Raw genomic sequence first — 24,247 nt, 5'->3', positions numbered from 1 at the left:
ACTTCGTGTCTTTGTTTTCTGCTCTGGTTTCTCTAAATTCATACAGATCATGGAAATCAGAATGGATAGTTAGTATATGTATTTAAACAACTAAACAATAGCAAAGATATTCATTCTAGGTAACATGCTGCACTTGGCAAAACTCTCTTGCTGTAAGTAGCCAAGTACATTGTGCTAGACAGATAAATTCTTTCCTCATAATTGGCACTATCTATTCACTAGTATTGCCTCAGTTAGTCATTTGCTTCCATTCTTTAAAAAAGCCCTTTTTCTTTCTTCAGGTTGAGCTGTTTCCAGCCAGGCAAAGCAGCAAATTTTCCTCTCGTGATGCCAAATACAGCAACAAAGTCTTCATCAGAGAGGTAATTCTAGGAGAGAGAAAACAGAACATTTCTGACTAGAGGTTCTGGAAAATCAGGCACAAATATTTTGCTTGAATAAAGTATCTCCTTTATAAGTGCTGGAGGGAGAAAGATGACAATCTATGCCCTTGAGCTTAGGGGAAAAAATCTAGACTTTATCTTTTTGGTGTAAGTTAGTAATCCGGAGTCAGATTTTTGGCTTGAAGAAATAGGCATAGTGTCTAGTATATTCTCATTGAACAGAACAGGGAGTTTATGCCAGGAAGACCATAAAATGGGTTATGAATGATGTATGAGCCACAAACATTGGGCAAAGTGGAGAACTCAACCTAATTCTAATACTGATGCTTCTAGTCTAATTTGAGTTCTCCAGCTGCTTTAAAGAGCAATTTTGATTACAAGATTGTATGCATTATAGGAATTCTGGTTCAGAGGTTCTTCCCAATTAAGGATATTCAATAGGAAGAACCAGACTACGGAGAACAGGACCTTTTTCTACCTAAAAGAAAATCCTGTACTGACCTCCTTTTTGGCAGGGTCTACATCCTTAGGTAGCTCTTGCTGCTGATTTTTCAGCAGCACTTCTATAGGGTAGTATTTTTGTTCACTGCCACCAGCATTCGGGAAGAGGGAAGCACCAGTCATGTCCTAGAAAGAGAGATTTGCATGTGTTTACAGTAAAGGATTGTTCAGAGCAGCCAACTTTCCAGTTGCCCCAACAACCATGCTCTCCTGTTGTTTACTCCTCACCTGGAAGATCACATTATCTGCTAAAGAGCTGGGGAGTTTTTCATGAATTCAGGGATTTTAAGTCTCCTCTGAATACTGGTATTACTTCATTTGCCGTGGCGTTTTGACTCGTGCCTTTCATACTGTTTCAGGTCTACTCAGAACAACATATCCCTGCATGCTATGTGTAACTGTCACAATACACTATTTTCATGATCAGGAGATCATACCTGAAAGTCATTGCCTCAGTGACAGTGTTTGTCCGTGTTTGTGAAGTAGAGTGCTAAGCAGTTTGAATGATTTTTAAATAGAGTGTCTGGTGACATGAGTTTGAGAACTGGGGAGGGGCAAAGATAGTGGGGCAGACTACTTCTGAAAACACATAACCTGACAATTAAAATATTAGTGGTAAATCATTCCACTCTGTTGGATCTCTTTTATCCTTTTAAATGGATATAAGTAATTTAGGGTGTTAGTTGGATTATACAACAAAAGCCAGCGGGGGAGGGGCAGGGCCCAGTGGATAGAGCACTGGACCTGGAGTCAGGAAGGGCTGAGTTCAAATCCAGCCACAACACTTATAGCTGTTACCCTGGGCAAGTCATTTACCCCTGTCAGCCTCAGTTTCCTTATCTGAAAAAAAGGAATAATAGTAGCACCTGTCTCCCAGGGTTGTTGTGAAAGTAAAATATTTGCAAAAGCCTCCTGTAAACCCTAAAGTGCTATGTAATTGCTAGCTATTTAAAAAAAAAAACTAATGGAAATGTTATTTCTGTTAGAAATGGACTGGCCTAGACTGGCTTTGTGCTGTTTTCCCTTTATGATATCTTTGAGAATAAGTCCAACTCACAGCAGTGATTCTCACGATTGCAGCAGTGTCTCCCAGCTCTTCCTTTAACTGTTCATATGATTTGCCTTCCTGTGGGAATATGGAACACACAGGGTGAGGCTGTAAGGAAAGGTCATTTGTCGTCCGGAACGAGTTATTTCAGAGATAGCACATGGGTCAGAGTTGGAGAATCCTTATTTTCATCCATTTGCAGAGATAGATTTTGCTTAACATGATTTCCATTTCATTAGTATAGAAATATTATTCAACACACAGAAATTAGTTGCTTTGTTAGTACCTTGTAGGCATATATAGAGCCTGCTCTGGGGACAATACTGGTTACTATGGTAGTTAAGGAGCGCGATATAAACTAATGCCCATATCCACCCAGTAGCTCTCTTGTTCATTTGCTCCCTTGGCCCTTACACTCCAGATATGAGGGTCCCAAGCCAAGAACCAGCCTGTAAAGATGGGTGGTTCAAAACCCTGTTTGATGATCAGGATAGGTGTGTCAGTCTCCCGGCCACTGGGGTGAGTGTGTAGGTACTCCTGGGCTGAAGTGAAGGCTCCCTCTTTTTCTGTGGCATTAGCTTCAGCACCAATCCATAGGAATACCTGTTGTGTTAAAGATTTAATATTTTATGTTTTAGATGGTGGCATATATGGTGACTGGCTTTGAAGTCAGAAAGACCTGCCTCTGACATATTTTAGCCAATGACCCTAGGTAAGTCACTGAACCTCTTAGTATCCCAGGTAACTTTCTAAGACTGTAAGTTAGACAGTTGCCCATTTGTATTGGTGGAGGAAATTTTCTTCGTGGATGGAATTCACACGTCTGGACCAAAATATATGTAACATGTATTATATAATATAGGTTTATAACTGGATGGTCCCTTAGAGGTCATGAAGTCCAAAACCCTCATTTTACAAATAAGGCAGTAAGTGGTAGAAGTGGGATTTTAACTTGGATCCTCTATCACCAAATCCATAGCTCTTTCCATTGTATTATACCTCTTCTTAAATCTATATATGACATAGGCCTCCTTCCAGGAATTCATATCCTCAGGAAGCTTTTCCTCATGTGGATTATCAGAGAGGCTATTGGGTAGCTATGTTTTACAGATGAAATAAATTGAATGAAGAAGAATGGTGGGTTGCCTTTGAAGAGTGACTTCATGACTACTCTCTAGCCCTTCCTTCTCTCTCTTTTTTACATTTTGGGGCTTGCAGTTAATTTTAGTGGAAAAAAAAGTTCTTTCTGTAAGATAACTTTGGCAGAGCAAGCTGTAAAAATGACCATGCTTGCTAGGCTGAGTTTCCAGGTACCTTACTGCTCTTTCTTACCTTAGAAGAATACAAAAAGGGCAGCTTATCCCATTGACTGTTGCAATTGACCTACTGTCCTCTGACTTGTGAACAGATAAGCCAAAGTGCATGAATCTTTGTCATCTGTTTTGGACCCTACAGATGCTGCTTACCTGGTCCCAGGTATCCAGGAGCATCACATCACTTGGATTCAGGTCATCCTGTATGAAATCTGTGATCTCAGTGACAATGAACCGACCAGTCTTATTGGAACACTCAAAGAGACGGGGCTGGACATCAAGGATTTCCTGTTGGAGTCTGCAAGGTACAGGCTATTATATGAAAACAAGCTTACGTGAAAAGTAATTTTGGAGCTTTATGGGACTTAAAATATCATATAATCTGAATATGATAAGCTATTTGTTAATCCTGGATGTTTAGGAGTTGAAGGGTGATAATTGTGTGCTCAGATTCACCTTTTGTCATTGGCATAAGGGACTTTCCCTCCAAGTGAGTCCCAAAATGCTGCTGGTTCCTGTCCTTCAGCCACAGTGTCCTCAGTGCCATCACAAAGCACTCCAGCTAATTCCTTTGCCATTGCTCGCTCATCACCACTGGAGCCCTGGGGTTAGAATGAAAATAGGAGAGCCTTAGCCTCCCATGGGCTGCTTGTAGAATGAGAAATTTATGGGACTTCACATAGGCTAGGTATTAAGCCGTAATCACCAGTGATTAGGAATATGATTATTTTTAATGTACTGCTTTGAAAGAGGGAGAATTGAATATGGAGGTTATTCTGTTTGTTTTAACCAGGGAAAGGAAGGAATACAGGCAGTTCTTATTTTACATAAATTCACATTATGCAAATATGACTTTATGTAAAGAATTCTGAAAGAAATCTGCATTCTAGAAAAAAGCCTATGTTAACTTATGAAATACACTACTGTGTTCTTTCTGATCCTGCTACTCAGCTTGGCATTTTGCAGCCTCCCTACCACCACCAATAAAACCCCCTCTAAGTGAAAGTAGAAGAATGGATGCTCAGAGAGGCCACCACTGTGTCCATGGCAGGATTGGGGAGCTTGATTTGAGACTGAGACGTTTGCCCTGCCCACCTACTTATGTGTCTGACCCCCCCCCCCATGTCTGTCTTCCATCTGTCTGTGCTCAAGTACTATATATTTGTCCCCAGCTTCTGCATATTCCTCCTGCTCTCCATTCTCTGTCCTTGCCCCTATGTGTCCTTGAACCATGTGCTGGCCACTTCCCTCCATCGGCACACAGCCCCTTTCCTGTCTTCCTCCTTCCCTCCTTTCCCCACATACTCAGGCAAATTCACATTACATAAAAATTGCTTGATGTAGAGGTTTACAGAACAGGCCACTTATATAAAGCAAGAACTGTCTGTAATAGCAAGATTCTTTTATCTTCAGGATAGATTGATATATACCATATTTGCTTCAGTTTGATTTTAGTAGCCATCATCATAGCTCTATTTTAAAGTCATTTTCTAAATGCTTTTGAATGAGCATGCAAATCTGAATTGGGGAATGGAGATGATTAGTTTACAGTTTTAGCTGTAGAGTACAAATAATTACTCAACTGAGATGGAAAGATCTTCATGTCCAGCTTGCATCCTAATGAACATCACACAATAGAGTTTGGTCTACCCTGGTATTTCCTTTGGCCTTATGGTGTGAGGTTCTGGTGAAAAGTAATTATATGAAATGCTTATTTTTCTTTTTAGGATCCCTTGGGGAAGGTGGCTCTTTATTCATTGTCCATCCTTTCCTTCAGTTCCTTTTGGGAAGGAGAAAAGAGGAAGAATGCTATTCCACTTTACCTTTCCATACCAGAGGTAATGTTCATTTTGTGTCCGCAGCAGAAACACATCATTGGAATTCAGGGAAGAGGAAAATGCTGGCACCTCCACAGCTTTGGTATTGTATTTGTCATTCCCTTGGATCTGGAAGAGTCTCACAGGAGGGTCAGGCTCGGCACTTGCCTTCCTAGATGTTCCACCCTATGGAGAAAAGAACCCACTTTGAGCCTGTCAGTTCACAGTGTACCTCTACCTAGTGATGCAACAGAGAAAAAAATAGCTTGGATTAACATAGGAGATCAAGTGCATATCAGAGAGAACAGCCATGGATTTAGAATGTTAAAAGTTTGTTGGTTGGAAACTAGTTGTGAGCTTCTTAATTATTAAATTTTTATTGAATACCTATTGTGTGTCTAACTCTATGTAAGGTACTCTTGGGGATATACAATAATAATTTTATGTGTATGTGTGTTAAGTGATTTCCATTCAACACTTTCTGAGGTATTGTAAATATCCCCATTTTATAGAAAAGGAAAGTAATCTCAGAGAGTTTAATTGATTTCTGCAGGGTCACACAGCTTGTAAATTTCAGGATTGGGAATCAAATTCATGTCTCCCACCATCCCAAGGCCAGTTTCTTTTCTACTATGCTTTGCTGCCTATTTAAGTATATTCAATAAGAGTTCTAACAAATGGCAGAATGAGTAGTTGCAACTAACCCCAGGTCCCCTGCTCTATCAGAAAAGTGACAAATGCACCAAATTAAGTGAAAGAACAGCCAAAAAAAGGGGAAAGAAGAGACATCCTCATAGGACAAACCTCACAGAAAGGAGTAAAGAAAAAGCACCAATACAATGACTATGTAATATGAAATAAAAGTAAAGCTAAATCTCCAAAAAGAAGGAATGTGAATACACCAATAATATCCACACCTCCAGAAGAGGGAGTAGACATCTAACAGGAACCTTCAGAGGGGTCCAGAATCACTATAAGATATAAGGGAAGAACTAGCATTAATAAAATTAGAATGACCAGTGGAGAGAGAATTCAAGACATGAACACATGAACTGACAACATAGAAAAGACAATGGAAAATTTCAGTGAGGCGGATAATTTCCAATGAGCAGAGAGGATCATCAGGAAGAATAAAAACATGCAGTAATAGAAGAAAAAAAAATACAGCAAAACAGTAAATCTAGAAGTTGGAATTTGGTGAGACAGTCTGAGGATTACTAGTCTGAAGAAATAAAGACTTGAATACCATATTGAAGGAAATAAAGAATACTGCTTGGAAATATTGAAATCAAATGGCAGTGTAAATTGCTAGAATCCACAGGTCACTGACAAGGAGGAATCCCAAGTTTAACTCACCTAGAAATGTAGTTGCCAAGTTCTAGAGCTTCAGTGTCAAAAAGAATCTTGTAAATTGCCTGGAGGAAGCAGTTAACATATCAAAAAGCACTAATTTGAGTTGTGCAAAACTACTCATTGATAGTGATAAATGAGAGAAGAGGCTGGAACTGAATATGCTGAAAAAGGGAAATTAGCTGCAACCCCAGATTACCCATATGAAAAAATTAAGGCTGTGCGAGCATGGGAAAAGATGATGCTTCAGTGAGGTCCAAAAATGTATTTCCTGCTGACAGCCTAAATTGGATAGGGCCTTTGACATATCACATGAGTAAGCAGCTGAAGTTAAATATGATGATTTAGTTTTGAATATAAATAGTGAATTAAAAATGACAGTCTATATGAGCAGTAAGGAGGTAGCTTCTAAGTCATACTATAAAGGTCATTAAAAATAAGGGCTGGGGAAAGAATCTTTTGAAATGGGAATGGACAGAACTAGATCATCTGAAGAACAAAAGGAAGGTGGAGAGAGAAACTATATTTTTAAAATCTGGGTACAACTAGTGAAGATTAAACAGAAGTAAAAATAGAAGAGAAAGGGTGATTTTTAAACCACATGCCTGGGGAAGGATTTTTTTTAAAAAGATTGGAGAATACTCTTTATATAATATAGACAATTCTTGCTTTACATAAATTCATATTACACAAATTAGACTAAAGAATTCTGAAAGAAATCTATATTCAAAAAAAAATTATCTTAAATTTGTGGTACAGTACTGTGCTCCTTGGGCTGTGTTCCAGCCCCTTCCCTCTAGATGCATATGGTCCCCTTCCACCTGCCTTCCTCCCCCACATCTTCAAGCAAATTCATATTATATAAAAATTGCTTTACAGACAGGTCTGCAGAATGGTCCACTTAAGTGAGCAAGAACTGTCTGTAGAATATCGAATTATTACAAAGGACTAGATAAGTTTTGCTGTGTTTAGTTGTAACATGGTGGGAGAGTGGTAACAGTTGATGGGTGTTAGTGTAAAGAGATAAGACTCAGTTATTAAATAAACATGGCACTTGTACCCATAAAAAAAATCTGGGGTGGGAGGGAGAAATAATATCAAAGAATCTAATGGAAGGAAAATCAATCTTAACAATTGTACTCTTAAATGTTAATGGGCTGAATATACCCATAAAAAGTAAACTAATTGCTGACTAGATTAGAAAATAAAATCTGTTAATCTGATGCTTACAGTAAAACACATTTAAAGCATAGAGATTTATGCAGAGCAAGGGTTAGAATAAAACCTGTTATTCGGATCAATTTTTTAAAAAGCAAGATTTACAGTTATGATTTTGGATAATCAATAGAAAGCATACATTTTAGAGACCTAAAAATTAAGCTAAATAGTTAAATAGATAATGGAAAATATTAACATTAACCATATGTGCACTGAATATAGCAACTGAATTGTCGAAGCAAAAGCTAACAAATAACAAAAGACCTAGAAATAAGATACTGATTTTAGAAAGCAGTAATGTTCTCTGCAAAGGCTTGAACAGTCAGAAAAAAATTATAGGCTTGGACAGAAAGACAGAAAAGAAAGTATAGGCTTGGACAAAATGTTAGAAAAACTGGATTTGGTAAACCTGTAGAGATTTCTGAATGGATTTTTTTTTAAAGAATTCACATTTCTCAGTCCTCCTATAGTATTTACACAAAAATTGATCATATGTAGGACACAAAGAACTTACAAATGCAGACAAAAGGCAGGAATCTTACATACATCAATTACAGATCCTTGTAAAAGAACTAAAAATGCATAAGTAAATGACATCCTAAATAATGAGTAGGTCAAAGATCAAGTCATGGGACCAATAAGAAAATATATGTTAAACAGAGGGATTTCTTTTTGGTCCTGAAGCAATAGGAAGCCACCAGAATTTGGCAGGGGCTAGGAGGTTTGACATCAGAAAGTCACTTTGGTAGTTTGTGGGATGGATTAGAGTGGGGAAAATCTTGAGGCTGGGAGACCAATTAGAACTGCTTTTTGCAACAGTCCAGGCAAGACTTTGAAAGTTACATCTTGAATTTATTATATTTTTAAAAATAAAAGGAAGCTGTACACAATAGAGATTTATAGTTTCATATGTCAACCTCTTTTTCTGTTATGTATGTGGAAATACTAATTTTATTTGGTTTGTGGTTCAGAATAAAAAAAGAATTAAAATAATCCAGGCAAGAGGAAATGAGAGCTAAAACTAAAGTATTGAGTAAGTAGCGAGGAAGGTGTTGCTGTATGGAAAAGATATTCTGGACATAGAAAGGATGAGATTCGACAACCACTGAATATCCTATTACTAAGGGGATACTTTCAGAAATAAATAAAAAAATATATATGTATATGTATGTATGTATATAAAAGGTCAAGAATACCTAGGGAAATTTTTAAAAATTAAAATAAAGGAATTCAACATTACCGTAGTTCAAATTTTAAAGCTGTAATTATCAAACTATCTGGTAATAAGTAAAAATAAGTTAATCCATGGAATAATTTAGATGAGTGTGAAATTGGAGAAATGCCATAAAATACAGTAGTAAGTGAAAAGCCATAAAAACTTAAACTCTATGAAAGGTGGAAGCCCAGACATGGTGACCTGTTAAAAATCATAACTTAGATACTGAATTATAACTTGGACACTGAGTCATAACTTAAAATACCACGACCTACGAAAGCCATAACAAGAATATCGTGACCCACATGTAACTGGTATGTGATCAATACACAAACTTATGTTTGGGCATAACGTTGGCCTAAAGCCCAAGCTCATTACGAAGCAGAAAACCAAAAATATCCACCAATCAGTTGTGATGCACTCTCTACCTCTTCCTCCCTTTTGTTTTCTATAATTACCACAGGGATTTTGGGGGTTCATTTGTGGGGATCCACTGAACTGTCCGGCTGCCACCCCAGAGCAAAGATTGCTCTTGTTTTTAAGTATTCATAATGATTGATTAAATTACTACCTAGAATAAATCTGGAGATCCTTGGCCTCTTCCTTTGGTATCAAAAAGAACACCCCATGGTTATGGGGGAGGTACAGGGTTCCCCAGCCAGGGGGATTCTGGAGCTTACAGTGAACAAGTCTTAGAAATTAATGCGGTCATTATAAATTGATGAACACAATACTTCGGAAAGAACTCTTCAGCAAGAATTGCTGGAAAAACTGGACAGCAATTTGATGAGAAAGAGGTTTAGACTAGGATCCTACAACAGATTACAGCTATAAGTTCCAAATGGGTAAATGAGCTATATATTTGAAAATCCATTAAAAAGAGGAGAATGGACAGAATTTTTAAAAGAAGAAACTATCACCACCCATTTTTAAAGGTGCTCAAAAACATTAATATTAAGAAATCTAAAACTCATCAAATAGGCAAAAGTGGAATAATTCAATGTTGGGGACACAGGAAAAGTGATGCCACTATATATACTCATAGGAAGTTACTGACAATAAGGAAAAAAACCTGCATATATGAAAACAGCAATATTATTAGTAACAGCAAAATGCTGTAAACAAAAGTGTGGGGCCTAATACTTGGGAAGAGGCTAAAAAATAAAGCATATGAATTTTACAGAATATTACTGTGCATTAAGGAAATGATTGATAAAAAGTCAAACAAATATGGGAAGACCAGTATATAGTGATGACAGAATGATCAAAGAGTCACCCCCCCCCAAAAAAAAACCCCAAACCCGTGCACAATTATTACAGCTAGGCAAATGAAGACAACTTTAAGTGGCAACAAAACTCAGATTAAAAATTTCACAATAATGCTATTAACATAGCACCTCCACCTCTTTTTAAGGTTGCACATACTCTTAACTATGATCAATTTTATGCTTTTTTAAGGGGATTATAACATTGTGGAGGATTCAGTGGTGAGGATGCTAGGGGTTATTGTGTAAAGCATCTCGTTTATAATTGATCATACCATGAATAAAAATATTTATATTTAAATATTGCCTACTGGGTGCTGGGAATTCAAAGATGAAAACTGGCATATAGCCTAGCTCAGAGGAGCATACAGCCTACTAGGGTGGATGAAACACACACAAGTAACTATAATACAAGTTGGAATGTTATGAGCACTTAGGAGAGGACAAGAGTTTGGGGAGACAGGGATCACTTCCAGCTGAAGCATCAGGAGAGGTTTCATGGAGAATGTAGCTCTTAGGACAGGGACAATTTCATCTGAGTCTGTACCTTCAGTGCTTTGCTCGTAGTAGGTGCTTAATAAATGTTCCTTAAGAACTGTTTATTGAATTAAGAAGATATGACCTGAGCTGGATCTTGAAGGACAAGAATTTAAAGAGACAGACATGATATTTCACTCCTGGGAAATGTCCTGAAAAAAGTACAGAGAGGCCAGAGGGACAAGATAAAAGAAGACCTAGGGGTCTAACTGGTGAGAGCACAGAGTTCTGTGCATGGGGAGGAGGAAGAGGAATGTAAAATAATACTGGAAAAGGTAGGCTGGGGCTAGATTAGGACCCAGTTTGTATTTTGTCCTTCAGATCATGGTAGCAACTGAAATTGATGTGATCACATTGAAGCAGTACGATACCTGCATATTATGAAGGTTGTCTGGAAAAAAATAGGTTTTTTGTTTATTTTTGTAGGGCATGGGGGAAGAGGATGAATCTTTCTCCATCTATAGGCTGTTTCTGCCCTGGCCATATCCTTCCTCCTTGCCCTTCTGGAACTTCTGTATCTGTAATTTTCTATACCTGGAATCCTCCTGGTTCCCCTCCTCCTGACACATTACACCTAAGACATCAGAAGCCAATTAAACCTGAGTGGGCTTCCATCTTTGCCTATAAAGATACCTCTTTAGCTTCTTTGAGTGGCACCAAGGTACATGGAGTGGAAATGAACCCAGTGAGAGTTTGGTACAATGATGTACCAAGTCCTGGGAGCCAACTTCTTGCAAGGTCCTCATGGACCCCTTCCTATCATAGACTGAAGATTGACCTGACAGCTCACTAGTACTATTCTTCGATGAGTCCCTTCCCTGCCCAGCCCAGTCCTAGTTTGAATGTGTGAATGCTGGTGACATTGTGCCTGGGATGCGCAGGGGGCCATTGCTTGGAGATGTGGGTGCTGTCCCAGTTTGGGGGAGGGAGAGCCCACAGTTCTTAGTGTTCTTCCCTTGCTGCTGCTGCTTCCTCTTCTACGCTTCCTTGGTTATATCCAGTTAAACCATGTGGCCTTCCATTAAATGCATCAAGTAAAAGGGACTATTGTTTTCAGCATTGACTATTCTATCCAACTGTCCTATCTGCCCTCAAAACAGACTCCAGCAATTGGTACCATGAGTGAGGTTTCTTCCCATCAGATAAAGTGGTGGTCTTTTGCCAAATAGGTTCAATGGACTCTATCCCTCCTTTCTCCATCATTAGACATGTCTCTTTTTTTTTTTCTTCCCTCTCCCCTCTTCCTCCATCTCTTTTTATGGCTGTTCCTTCTCCCCTCCCCCATCCCCCCTGCTTTAGTTGAAGGCATATTGAGATGGCCTCGATGACATGGGATTCCCTGTTCTTTGGTGGGTAGAAAAGGAAGCCCCAAGGAAGGCTTGGATTAGACCGAATTGAAACTTTGGAGGCTGAGACTTTGGTTTTCCACCTTCAGTACTTCCTCCTTTCAGATTTCTCTGCAAAAAGCAATATGATACAAGTACAAGTTGCCATAGTGTTGCTTCAATCAAAAAGTGCCTTTAGTAGGCAGACAGAATGCAGAAATTTAGGAAGATGGGTTCTTCAGTTTGTGCCCCATATGTTTATTTCTCTTCTCTTGAGTGTCTCCCTTCCTGTACCTCAGAGTCCTTTGTCTCATCTCCAGTATTTCTCACATTAATAATAATAATCATCATAGCTAACATTTACATAGTGCTTTACAATTATTTTTTCATTTGATCCACCGAGAGGTATTCGATAATCCTGAGGCCTCCCTCACTTTCTGATTGGATCGTTCCTCCCAGAACCTCCAACTTAAGAAATCATTTCAGACGCTTTGTGACCCCATTTCGAGTATTCTTGGCAAAGATATTGGAGTGATTTGTCATTTCCTTCTCCAGCTCATTTTACAGATGAGGAAACTGAGACTAACAGTTAAGTGACTTGCCCAGGGTCACACAGCTAGTAAATGTCTGAGGACAAATGTGAACCTAGGAAGATGAGTCTTCTTGATTCCTGGCCTGGTGCTCTATCCACTGCCCAACTTAAGGAAGAGGCCCCAGCCAAGGGTGTTCTCATTCCTCTCTAGATGCAGAGATAACTCATCTTTGCCTTGCTCCAGGTGGAAAACATCCCTACCCCACTACTTTTTCAGCTCCCTTTTGTGTATTGTCTTCTCCCGGTAGAATGTAAACTCCTTGAGGACAGGGACTTGCTAGTAATTTTTCTTAGGGAGGAGAGGGGAAAGGAGATCTCACCTCAAAAATGACAAGCTTTCCTCTGAAGATGGCCATAAAGTGGCGTGGTTCTTTCCCCATGCTGACCAACACTTGCACCGGAGCACCCCCAAACTGTCTGTCCAGCTCCACAGCTTGGTAAGCTGAAGCTGCCAGCTCATCCTTGGAAGCATGTCGACCCTACCATAGAGAGAAGAGAGGACAGATACACCGTGGGAGAGATGGACCCCTGAGGCTTGTCCAAATCGAAAGACAGCAGGTGATACATTTGGATTCCACACTGAAGGTTATCTTTTAGACTGACCTGCCAGATGTACAGGATGTAACATGGCTTGTTGTTCACTTCATAAGTATAGAGAACCAGGTAGCAGTCTCCGCCATAGAAGAAGCCATACCACTGACGCTCAATGGGGACTAGTTCCAGATTTTCAATTCTCCAGACCTAGACAAAGGAGCAGGATGCATAAGTCACACAGGGATTGTGTTGTTAGGTGTGGAGTCAGCTGTAGAAATTAGTACAGCCTGAAGGAAATTAGGCCACAATGAAAAGAGATCCAGGCAGAGGGGCAGTTGAGACCATAATGATCATTCAAAAGACATCCAACATCTTTAGTACCATTCCTCTCTTAGGTGCTTTGGGCTATCAGGTGCATCAGATCACGGATTTAGAGCTCTTTACAAGCTGGTAGATTATTTGGATCATTTTGTAAGGGAGAATACTAACAACACAGTTGGGTGGCCTACCTCTCATTACCCAGAGGAACTGGGGGGTGGGGAACCGCCACCTTGAGAACTTTGCTGTTTCTTGAAGGGCATGCCTAAGATCCCGGAGTTGAAAATAGGAGGTTGGAGTGGGGGAGTGGGGAGGACTAGAAGTAGAACCTACATTCCATTTTAAGTGGACTAGTGAGTACGTTTGTTGCCGTCCTTCAGTTTTGAGGGGTTTGTCTTACCTCAACATTTCCATTCCCATCATCAACCATCCTTTCTTGGGCTGCTACATCTGGCTTTGTGTGAAGCAGAGTCACATCAAACTTATCCTGAATGACTTTGGCTGTAGAAAAGATTTCAGGAAAAATCAAATAAGTGAGACACACAGTTATGAACAAAGACCATAGGAACAGTGCTGCCCTTTGGAAATTTCTGTCACAGCTAAAGATTTGGGGAGGTAATCTCACCAATTTTACTCATGCTGAAGGTTTTTCCTAAGCCTGAGGTCTGGTCCTTTACTGTCCACTTCTGGAACAGCTGCTTGAACATGGCAGACTCAGCTCCATCATTGACAGTTTCCACATTGGTGCTGCTTGGATAACCCTTCATCTTAATGAAGCCCTATAGCCCCATGAGAAATAGATTAGTCATTGCTGGATTTGTTTGCTTGCTTGGTGACTCACCCCTTTGGTTGCAGGTGCTAAAACAGCTCTCCTCCTGAAGTCAAACTCATGCTGACTCACTTTTTTTTTTTAAATAATATTGTATTGATATCTTTTGTTTTAACATAGGCTAAAACTTCCCCTGTATATTCCCTCTCCCTTCTCCCCAGCCATCTCTTTTAAAATAATTTTGCTGACTCACTTCTAACTTGAGACTGAATTGCCTACCCTCAGGATGTATTCATAGAAAACATTTTGGCATCTTTCCGTTGGGCTGTCACAATATTTTTTTGTGCTTATGATGAGCAAACTCCTTTACCCCATGTCTCAGCATTTCTATAATTTACTTTGTACTCTATCAATTTGTTCATTTATTACTTTGTGTTTCTCAAAAGGTGCATCTACTGGAGTCCTTTCTCCTCAAATAAGGCATAATCTCCTTGGGATCTAGAACACTATCCTTGATAATTTTTTCTATCTCTCTCCCTTTGTCCTAATGTTCATTCTATAATGTATAGGATGGTCCTCTGTGCACAGTTGGTGGTATCATTTACTCAGTAAGTCAATATCATTCCCCTATTAGAATGTAAACTTTTTGAGGGCAGGACCTGTTTTGGTTTTGTATCCCCAACACCTAGCATAGTGCCTGGTACCTAGGAGGAGCTTAATAAATGCTTATTGATTGATAGGATCATACTATCATAGATCCAAAGCTGGAAGGCATCTGAGAGGTCACCTAGTCCAAGCCTATCATTTTTACAAATGAAGAAGCAGGCCCAGATAGATCGACTTGCCCCAGGTTACAAGTTAAATGTCTGAGGAACCCAAGTTCATCTGACTGCAAATCCAGCTTTTTCTCCACTGCACACAATCATCCGGCCATTTTTTTAATATTAATTGCCCTTACCAGAGCTTTAGACATAGCAGTCTGTTTCTCAATCTTGGTGGCTCCTCTTCCTTTCCAGACATAGATTTTGCTTCCACCATGGTCCAAGATGTAGCAATCCTAAAACATTCCGATGGATAAATGACATTACCACTGGTGGAGATGGGAAGGAAGCCTTAGTCTTAGTTAGTCCATTCCAGGCTGACTCCACCTGTGTTATACTTACATCATGATTCAGTAAATCTTGGACAAGGGGCCTTGTGGACACTTCTGTGACTGCCAGCTGCCCACTTGAGTCAGAGACACTAGAGAAGGGAGAAATGTGGGTTGATTTGGGTCTCTTTCCTCAGCAGAATCTCACTGACTAAATGTTGCTTTCCTGTCTTTCCTTTGGTGGACAGTTTCTTTGTAAGGTTTGGATTATTGCTCCCCTTGCTATGGGAGTGTGTGTTTCATGGAGGGCTAACTTTTAAATTCTTTTTTTGAATGTTCCCTTTATTCTGAAGATTCTACATCTTTCTCCCCCAAATCTTGTCCCTTCCAGAGCCCCAGTGAACTTGAGTGTCTATCTCATGGTGCTATACTAGAGCTAGCATCTCTGCTATCACCTTTACAACTCAAAGAATGAGCAGGAAGCAGTGTACCAACACAAACACAAACGGTAAGATGTTTGAGTGGAGGACCTTTGGTACTAACGTTTATTATAGATACTAGAACTGAAGAGGGGTCAGAAGAAAGCTATAAATCTCAGAACCCAATATAGAGGTAATCCAAGGTATCTAGATTTATGAGGGGACCCTCAAGTCTCCAATCAGGCGTGGGAAACGGCCACTTACTGATATAACATGATGTTTGATTTCTGTTCTTGATCTAAGAGCTCATCAGAGGTTGCAGGCTTGATCAGGGAGCGTTCACCTAGCGTGTCCCGAAGAACCTTCATCAGGTTTGAACTGGCTGCCTCATTGTCTCCCTCAATGACACCGATTTCAGCACGGCCCCCACGTTCTCGGTCCCGAATATCCTTTGCTAGGAGCATTGCCTAGCATAAGGGAATCCAATGAAGAAATTCAGTGTGCCTGTATTACCACAAGAGCTTGGGTACTGTTAAAGAAGCAAGTCTCAGATCCAGGAGATAGGAATTTTTAGCATCTTAAAAGGTCTTGGGACTGAGTCATTAATTCCTCGGGCTGGAAGTAATGTCCTTCCATTAACTCATCTTCCCAGAAAAATCCTCCCCCCACACTAACCTTTCTCTGTTGTGGGTACCATCATCTTCCTAGTGATTCAAATTCGAAAGCTTAGTCATTTGTGACTTTTCCCTCTGCATTGGTCTTTATATCCAATCAGAAGGTTTTTGTTAATTCTGCCTCCATAAAATCCACCCTCTTTTCTCCTTTCACACATTTGCTGTCCTAATTCAGGCCTTCATTACCTCCTGGGCTACTGTGATAGCTTCCTAATTAGGTTCTCTGCTTCCAGTATCTTCTCTCTAATCTATCCTCCCTCTATACAGCCACTAAATTAATCTTCCTAAGGTCCAGGTCTGGCCGGGTAGCCTTTACGCCAAAGCCCCTAGGATGAAATATAAATTCAGCAATCTGTTTCCAACCTGCCTTTTCAGCCATATTTCACATTACTCTCCCTTGTGAACTTTCAGCCAAATTGGGACTATTCACCAAACCTGACATTCTACCTCTCACCTCTAGTCTTTTCACAAAAACGTGCCCCAGAATGCCTAGAATGAACTCACTCCTCGTCTCTGCCTCTTAGAATCTTTATCTTCCTTCAATGGTCCACTCATCTACCATCTTCTCAATGGAAATCTCTCCTATTTCTCCCACATAACAACATGTACCCCCTCCAGTTAAGTGCCTTTCATTTAAGACTCTTGTTTTTGTCTGTGTAGTTCCGGTGCCTAGCATAGTCTCTTTCACCTGGTAGGTTTAATAAATATCTGTTGTGGAAGTTGCTGTCTCCAGGCCAGACCCTACCAAAAAAAGGTAGGGTCTAATTTTAATCTCAGGGAAGATTGGCATGTAGAAATAATGATAATAAAAAACTCATAACAACACTAATACTAAGTACCGAGAAACAAGGAAACTGCCTGAAAGACCTTAAGCCACACCCTGGGGGCTCCAAGGAAAAGAGAGAGCTCCTGTGAGGAACAGCAACAGTACCTTCAGCCGTTCTCCAGTGTTGCTTTCTGGGCCATTCCACTGGATAATGACTCTCCCGAGGTCCAGCAGGAAGACATCACCCAGGTTAAAATTGTCCCAGCTCAGATCCACCTACAGGTTAGAGACAGAGACTGCTCAGGAATAGAGAGCTCCTGTTCAAACACTGTGAACAGATCTCACCTGCCTTAGAATGAGCAGAAGGTATGGGAGCTGGTCAGTTTAGTTTTAGCCTTTTTTGTGTCATGGATCCCTTTGGCAGTCTAGTGAAGCGTATGGTCCCCCTTCTCAAAATCATGTTTTTAAATCCATAAACCAAAATACGAAGAATGACAAAGGAAACCAATTATATTGAAACACAGTTATTAAATTAAAAAAAAAAGTTCACAGACTCCAGGTTAAGAATCCCTGGCTAGGTAATGCTAATCGAGCCCCTCAGAGGAGTTTGACTTTCTGGAAAACTTACTTCAGTAGCTGTTATGTGCCTTTTCCCTTTCACATGCAGTAAACGCTTCACATCATAGGTGTTGGTCTCCACATGCTTCATCCCAGAGGCCACACCTCCCTTCTTGTAGCTGATGGATAGACAAAAGGATAGTTATCTTTCATATGGGTTTTTTTTTCATTTTTTTGCAATTGGGGTTAAGTGACTTGCCCAGGGCCACACAGATAGTAAGTATCTAAGGCCTTTTCCTCCTTCAAGGCTCCCCTGACATCACTATCCTACTAGGAAAAGAATGAACTTCCTACCCACTCAAGGCCCACCTCTTCCAGGAAGCTTTCTTTGATTAACCTCTACCTTTTATCCAGTCTATCAGGATTTAAAACCAATCAGCCTTTTCCTCAGTTATCATTGCTATAATAGATACCCTAGAAGGTTTATCATTTGGGGAAAGGAAGGAACTGTTATGAGTTCTGCTAAAAACAACATTGTGGTTCTTTACTTTCTCTTTGATTTGCCACGCACTATATTATTTTCATCATGGTGCTGTGCTTTGTTCATATTAAATGCCCTGTTAGGGAGAGGATGAGTCCAAGAACAGTCCAGTTCAGATTGCTACTCACATGATTCCCTGTTTGAAGTAGCCTCGGAAAGTCTCTGATTCATGATACTGAACCTCTCGATGCTGCACTGGGCTGCCACCCAGATAGTCATCTAGCTGAGTCGTATAGATGGCAGCACAGCTCTGCTCATCTTGGGAAGAGTCCTTTCCAATCCAGTAGTGGATATCCTGGCACAAGAGACTTCCAGATCTCCGGGTCTGAAGGATGCCCGAAGAGATTGTGGGATTAGGGAATGGCTCATTTTTCTGCTCTGACAGAACTGTGGCATATTGGGGGTGTGGTGGGGGACTGGATTACTGTCCCTGAGCAGGGTCAACTGACCCCAGTAGAAATCTATAATGCATCTAGTTATTCTGTTCAAATTCTGTTGGCCCAAATCTATTTCCACATTTGGAAAAAGTGAGAAATTTTGCTGTCCCTCAAGATAAGTGAGACAATTGACCGAGAAGCCCTAATAAAGTATGTGCCTTCAGAATTTTAACAGCTCCCCCATTTTATTCAATGAGTATATATTAAAATGATATGCAAGGCACTGTACTAGGCACTGAGGACGCAAAATTTCTGTTCTCTAGAAGCCTATATTTTTATTAGTTTATACTCCTAAATCTCATTCCTCCATTATGATACTGTTCTCAAATACTTAAGAACACAATTTGCATTGTTAACTTGCACCTAAGATCAAGCTTAAAACAGCAATAGGACTTTTGTACTGTTATTTTTCAACTGCTGCTGCTGTTTGTCCTTTGTTCTCGAAGAGGACCATGACATCAGGGAGGTGATGCCATGACTTGCAAGTGAATTGGATTTAAGTGAGGGAGGGCTGTGCAAAGTCACTAGCCTCACTTTCTTCTCTGGAGCCATCTGGGTCCAGTGGCCAGATCCTTTGAAGCTAGGGCCTGGGCCTTTTTCATCCCTCCAGGGTATCTGGAGAAGGACTATGTAAACAACGGTGTGCTAGATCTTCATTGACTAACATCAGACCCAGGGACTTTTCTTGGGCTAACGAGATTAATTCTCCACTCCAGCTCAGCCATTCCTTACCCTTTGAACTGAATACAAAAGGTCAATTTTGAAGATTCACCTTGGACTTCTAAACTCTGGGAGCTCTAGAGGGTTAGATCATTGTCTCCCGTGCTGACCTTCTCCATTCCTGACTTCAGGAATCTCCTCTGGCCCTGACCGCTCTCCAGGGCTCCAGTGCTGCATTTCTAACCCCCAGCTGGACATCGCCAACTGGTTGTCCTACCTGAGCCTCAAACGGAGTTGGTCTCTCCGCCTCCTCTTCCCCTTGCCTCCCCCCAAACCTGTACCTCCTAACTTCCCACTCTTTTACCAGCACCATCACTTTCCCATTTTTTTTCATTCAGGATGAATTCAGAGTTATTTTTAATTTTTCCTTCTTCCATATAGCCTGCTCTGTAACTCTTCTTCACCTTCCACATTGCAATCTGTTACTAAGTTTTGCCCATTTTTCTACAGCCGTTGTCCTTTCTACCCCCGCTGATGCCATTCTACTTAAGGACCTTATACCTCCTTGGAAGGCTATTGTAACAATTCCATAACTGATCTTCCTGTCTTTAGGCACTCTCCTCACTAATTCATTTTCTCACAGGACTGCTATGGTGAGATTCTACATGCAATATGTAGGTTTGGCCTTCCTCTGCTCAAAATCCTTTGGTGGCTCCTCATTGCTTAGCCATTAGAATATAAGTCCCTTAGCTTGGCACGCAAGATCTTACACAACCTGTCTCCGAATTACTTCTTCAGCCTATTTCCCTCCTACAGTTTGCATTTGAGCCAAAATTACTACTTCACATTTTTGATCTCCTTTGTTCTTTCTTTGCTCATGTTGGCCTCCATGCCCAGAAAAGTCTCTGTCTGTTGGATTCCTTCCCTTCTTTCGAGGTTCCATGCAATTGAAATCATCTCTCATATTTCCTCTCATATTCTCTCTGTCCCACTGTCCTCAAAGGCAGGTGATTTCATCCTGAATATCCCTTTAAGCTCTCTTAAGAATTTAGCATATCATACCTTGTATTATTGTTGCTTGTATATTTCTTTTATAAGATCTTTGAGAGTTGGAACTATATTATCTTTGATCTTTGTAAACCTAGAACATTGCAAAATGCATTTGTATATAGATGTTTGGAAAATATTGGCTTGTCCCAAGGTTCCCTGTGGGCCATTACTCTCCATCACCAGCAGGTGTCTCCATGGCTCCTGCGAATAGATGACCAAGGGAAGACCAAGGGAAGGCTAGGGAATTAGGTTACTAGGGTCTGCTCACCGACAGAACCACATAACAGTCTCCCTCGTAGAAATTGCCATGAAGGCTCAGTGGCACCAGCACCAGTTCCATTTTCTGCAAGGACAAAAAGTGAGGGGTCACATGCCGGTCTGCATTTCTTCTAATCAGGGCTCATCTTTGCTTTACCCAACCCAAGGGGTACAAACCTGGCCAATTCCTCCTCTAGTCCGGGGGTAATGCTCCCCGCCCCAGCCCTGCCAGGGAGCATGACAAATGAACTGTTCTGACCCAGACATGTGATTTCATTGGTAAAGGGAACGGATAGGGAAACTCTCTCCATCCTTGCAGAGAGTTGTCTGAAGCCCTGAGAGGTGAAATAATTTGCCCATTGTGGGGGCTGAGGAAGGGTTTGAACCCCAATCTTCCTGACTCCAAGGCTGGATCTGTATTCAATAGGCCACACTGCCTCTCAACAAAAAAGAAGGTATAATAATGATCCTGATCTCTTTGTAGCATGGTGTGGTCATTACTTATGCCTGGGAAGCAGAGCCCTGGGTCCAGGCCAGTCCCTGGAGCTGAGACTTGTCCAGATTTGCGGAGGGAGATAAGTCCCCTGCAGTCCCCAAGCAATTCTGCCACACAGGTGCAGCTCTTATGTCACTACTAAACCAGGACAACTAGGGAGTCCCCCACCAGCCACAAGGTAAGAAATTATCACTTGGGAGTATCACTTCAAGTCTTGCCCTTTGGGAATGAGCTGATTTTGCTAAAAGAGGATCAGCTGTTCACATGTATAATTGATATCACATTGCTAGCCCTGTCATTGGGGGGGGGGGGCAGGTAGGAGAGAATTTGAACTCAAAATTACAAAGGGATAGCTACAGGCCAACCCAAAAGCCCAATCAGGTGACGACCCCAGGCTTTGTGATTTATTTTCTCTCAGTGATGACAGAAAGAAAATAGGTAGAATGATAAACTAACCCTACAACCTAGGGCAAATTCAGTAGGTGGGAATCCACCCTGTGCCTCTGTGAGGGTTTGAGGAAATGCAAGCAGACCCTGGAAGAGATAGCCTGACCATTGGTGCAGTTATGTGAAAGGAGTGTCTTCTTCTTCTCTTCCCCCAACTATGGTTGCCATTGACCCTGCTCCCTTGCCTGCTGTCAGGGCTACCTCACTGCCACCCTCCCAACCCCCAATGGTAAGGGCTGGAAGCAGAACTGTAAGGAGCAAGGAATGGGAATGACAATCTCAGGAGTGCTTGGGAGAGGAAATGTCCTGCCCCCTTCCCTTCCCCAGATGGTAACATCTGAACTTAAAGAGGCTAGGTAGTCTTTTACAGAATGTTTTCTCCAGAGGTAGGGATCTTAGCTCTGGGAACAAAGCAGCACTCCAACTCCTCAGAGAGGAAGTAGGACACTCTATTTCAATTAGTGAAGGAAGTCTACTATGGGAAGTTTTGCTATTACTATGACAAGGTGAGTGTGAAGAGCCTCCAAGCCTTATGGGCCTTCATTAAAAATACAGTCTCCAAGTTGAATGTAAAATTAAGATCATTCTTATTGTCTAAGTTGCTGGTGTTCAGCATATAAGAAATGCCTTTATCTATTTCCCTTAGGTGCCTGGGGCAGTCAGTGATAGCCAAGTACATTCATTCACTTTACTCCAGTCTTTTATTATCCTTCCAAACCAGAGATAAGAAGTCTAGAAGCTTTTCAAAGTAGACCAATTCTGCCAGACACCAACATTCAAGAGAGCCTAGTGATGGGTCAATGCCACAGACAGGCCCTGCCTTGAATATGCACCTTGGCTTATGAGAATTGCTAAGTAGGACGGAAGCTGAGAACTTCTGTCTTTGACCATGGGGGCCCAGCTTACCTCTATTCTCCAAGTGATCACTCCTGGGTCATTGCCCACTGCCCTGAAGGCGCCACTCAGAGACATGGTGTTTGTCTTCTCAGGACTAAACTAAAACGTAACTGAGGAAAAGGTATAATGAGGCATCCCAACACTGAGTATTTATACATTACTTCTCTTCTGAAACACTGGGTATCTTCCCAACCACACAGTTTATCCTTCCATATCCTTGTGGGACATTCCTAACCATCTCACAGATGAGAAAAGTAGTAACAGCATGATATTTATATCAGGATTTCAGGTTTACAAAATACCCGATGGACACTGTCTTATTTAATCCTTATGGCAATCCTGTGAAGTAGGTACTACAAGAATTATTCTCCCTATTTTACAGATGAGGAAATGAATGGACCATGGTCACACAGTTCCCAAGTGTCTAAGGTGGGATTTGAACATCACTTCTTTTGACTGGAAGTCCACAGTTGTTTCTGAAGAAGTGACTTGACCACAGGCTCACAATGAATTGGCTGCTGATCTAGATTGAACTCAGGAATCTCGGCTTCCATTTCTGTTCTTTTTCAGTTTACCTTTATCCCTTAAAGTCTTGTCTTAATTCGGAGGGGGGGGCACAAAAAAAGATTAAAATTAAGTTCAAAACAGTTCTTTCCTCTTCCTTCGCTGCATGCCATGCCTTGAATCTGCTTGTTTTCCCTACTCCCCTGGTAAGAAGTCAGTGGGGCGCAGTGGAACACGCATGTCCTGAAGACATCAGGAAATCTGTCACTTACTACAGTGGCAGTGGGGCTATGGGTCAATGTGTGAGCCTGAGTTTCCTCATCAGCAAAACAAAGATGATAATAAAATTTGTACTTCCTATGTTATGAGCTGGTTGTGAAGAGAGAGCACTTTGCAAACTCTACAATGCTGTGTAAATAAATGGAGGCTACTATTTTTCTGGCTCCTCCTTTCACTGAATTTTTAAAATAACAAACAAAAGCTATGTACATTTGCCTGAGTCATAGGAAAGGTTCCCTGGTGCCCCATGAATGAAAAGGGAACCGAGCAGCAGGGCTGGGCAAAGCACAAAAGGCCCCAGGTGCAAGGAGTAGTCAGGCACTGGGTGTGGTCCAGACTCCTGAACTCGATGTATCCACCGGGTGGTAAGCATGAGGTGCTCAGAATGTGGGGATGACTGACTCCATCTCCTTTTCCGAGTTTCTTTTTGGAGGAAGTTTTGGCTCCAGCCAGCTGTTTGGCCCTGGGGTGAAGGGAAGTCCCCGTAGGCCATATGGTATCTTTGTTATAATATTTTATTAAGCACCTATATCTAATCTTGTGTTTTTTACATAATTTAGAGACATGGATTTGGCATCTAGGCTTATAATCTAAAAGCTGTTACAGCTGATAGAAATAGAAGAAAATTCCTTCTTACTTACAAATAGTAAAGGAATACGATGACGGGGTTTATAAATAAATGCAGATACACACTAAAGGAAAACCAACCCTACAGGAATTGTTACAGGTTCTTGGAATTGGTGATGGGATAGGGTAACATGAGAAAATCTAATTGGATCCTCTTCCTTATCATTCATCTATCAAGCCAGATTTGGAGAACCAGCATCATTCTAGGGAAAGTCTTTGAGAAAGAGCACACCCTCCTTAGAGAGAACTCTGTTCTCTGCTTTTGCTTTGGGTTACAGGATGGATGGTGACGAAAAGCAGATCAAAGCAAAGGAGTCACTAGATAACTTGCTCTGCCCCACCTTGCACGGAATTTACC

General features: G+C 41.0%; 1 protein-coding gene across 1 annotated transcript; it reads right to left on the bottom strand.

Annotated features, from left to right (window-relative positions):
• Positions 1–254: 254 nt before the first annotated feature.
• On the bottom strand, positions 255–22,563 carry AVIL (advillin). The gene is made up of 19 exons (XM_036761154.1): positions 22,489–22,563; positions 20,650–20,724; positions 18,363–18,559; positions 17,764–17,872; positions 17,301–17,411; positions 15,960–16,162; positions 15,350–15,428; positions 15,145–15,243; positions 14,043–14,196; positions 13,818–13,918; positions 13,169–13,306; positions 12,886–13,044; positions 5,069–5,248; positions 3,702–3,847; positions 3,399–3,543; positions 2,347–2,535; positions 1,942–2,010; positions 885–1,010; positions 255–368 (listed from the first exon to the last, which is right to left on the bottom strand). Exons 1-19 carry the CDS (start codon positions 22,552–22,554, stop codon positions 255–257), a joined length of 2,460 nt encoding a protein of 819 aa, XP_036617049.1. The 5' UTR covers positions 22,555–22,563.
• Between the last annotated feature and the right edge of the window lie 1,684 nt (positions 22,564–24,247).

Source organism: Trichosurus vulpecula, chromosome 5 (assembly GCF_011100635.1).
Source record: "Trichosurus vulpecula isolate mTriVul1 chromosome 5, mTriVul1.pri, whole genome shotgun sequence".
Taxonomy (NCBI): Eukaryota; Metazoa; Chordata; class Mammalia; order Diprotodontia; family Phalangeridae; genus Trichosurus; species Trichosurus vulpecula.
This window is presented reverse-complemented; position numbering and strand designations above follow the sequence as displayed.

Coding starts and splice junctions, on each gene's coding strand:
- AVIL (XM_036761154.1), bottom strand. CDS start 22,554: ATGTCTCTGAGTGGCGCCTTCAGGGCAGTGGGCAATGACCCAGGAGTG. Junction 18,560..20,649: donor ACTGTTATGTGGTTCTGTCG/GTGAGCAGACCC, acceptor GGCATCCTTCAG/ACCCGGAGATCTGGAAGTCT. Junction 13,045..13,168: donor ACATCCTGTACATCTGGCAG/GTCAGTCTAAAA, acceptor TCTCTATGGTAG/GGTCGACATGCTTCCAAGGA.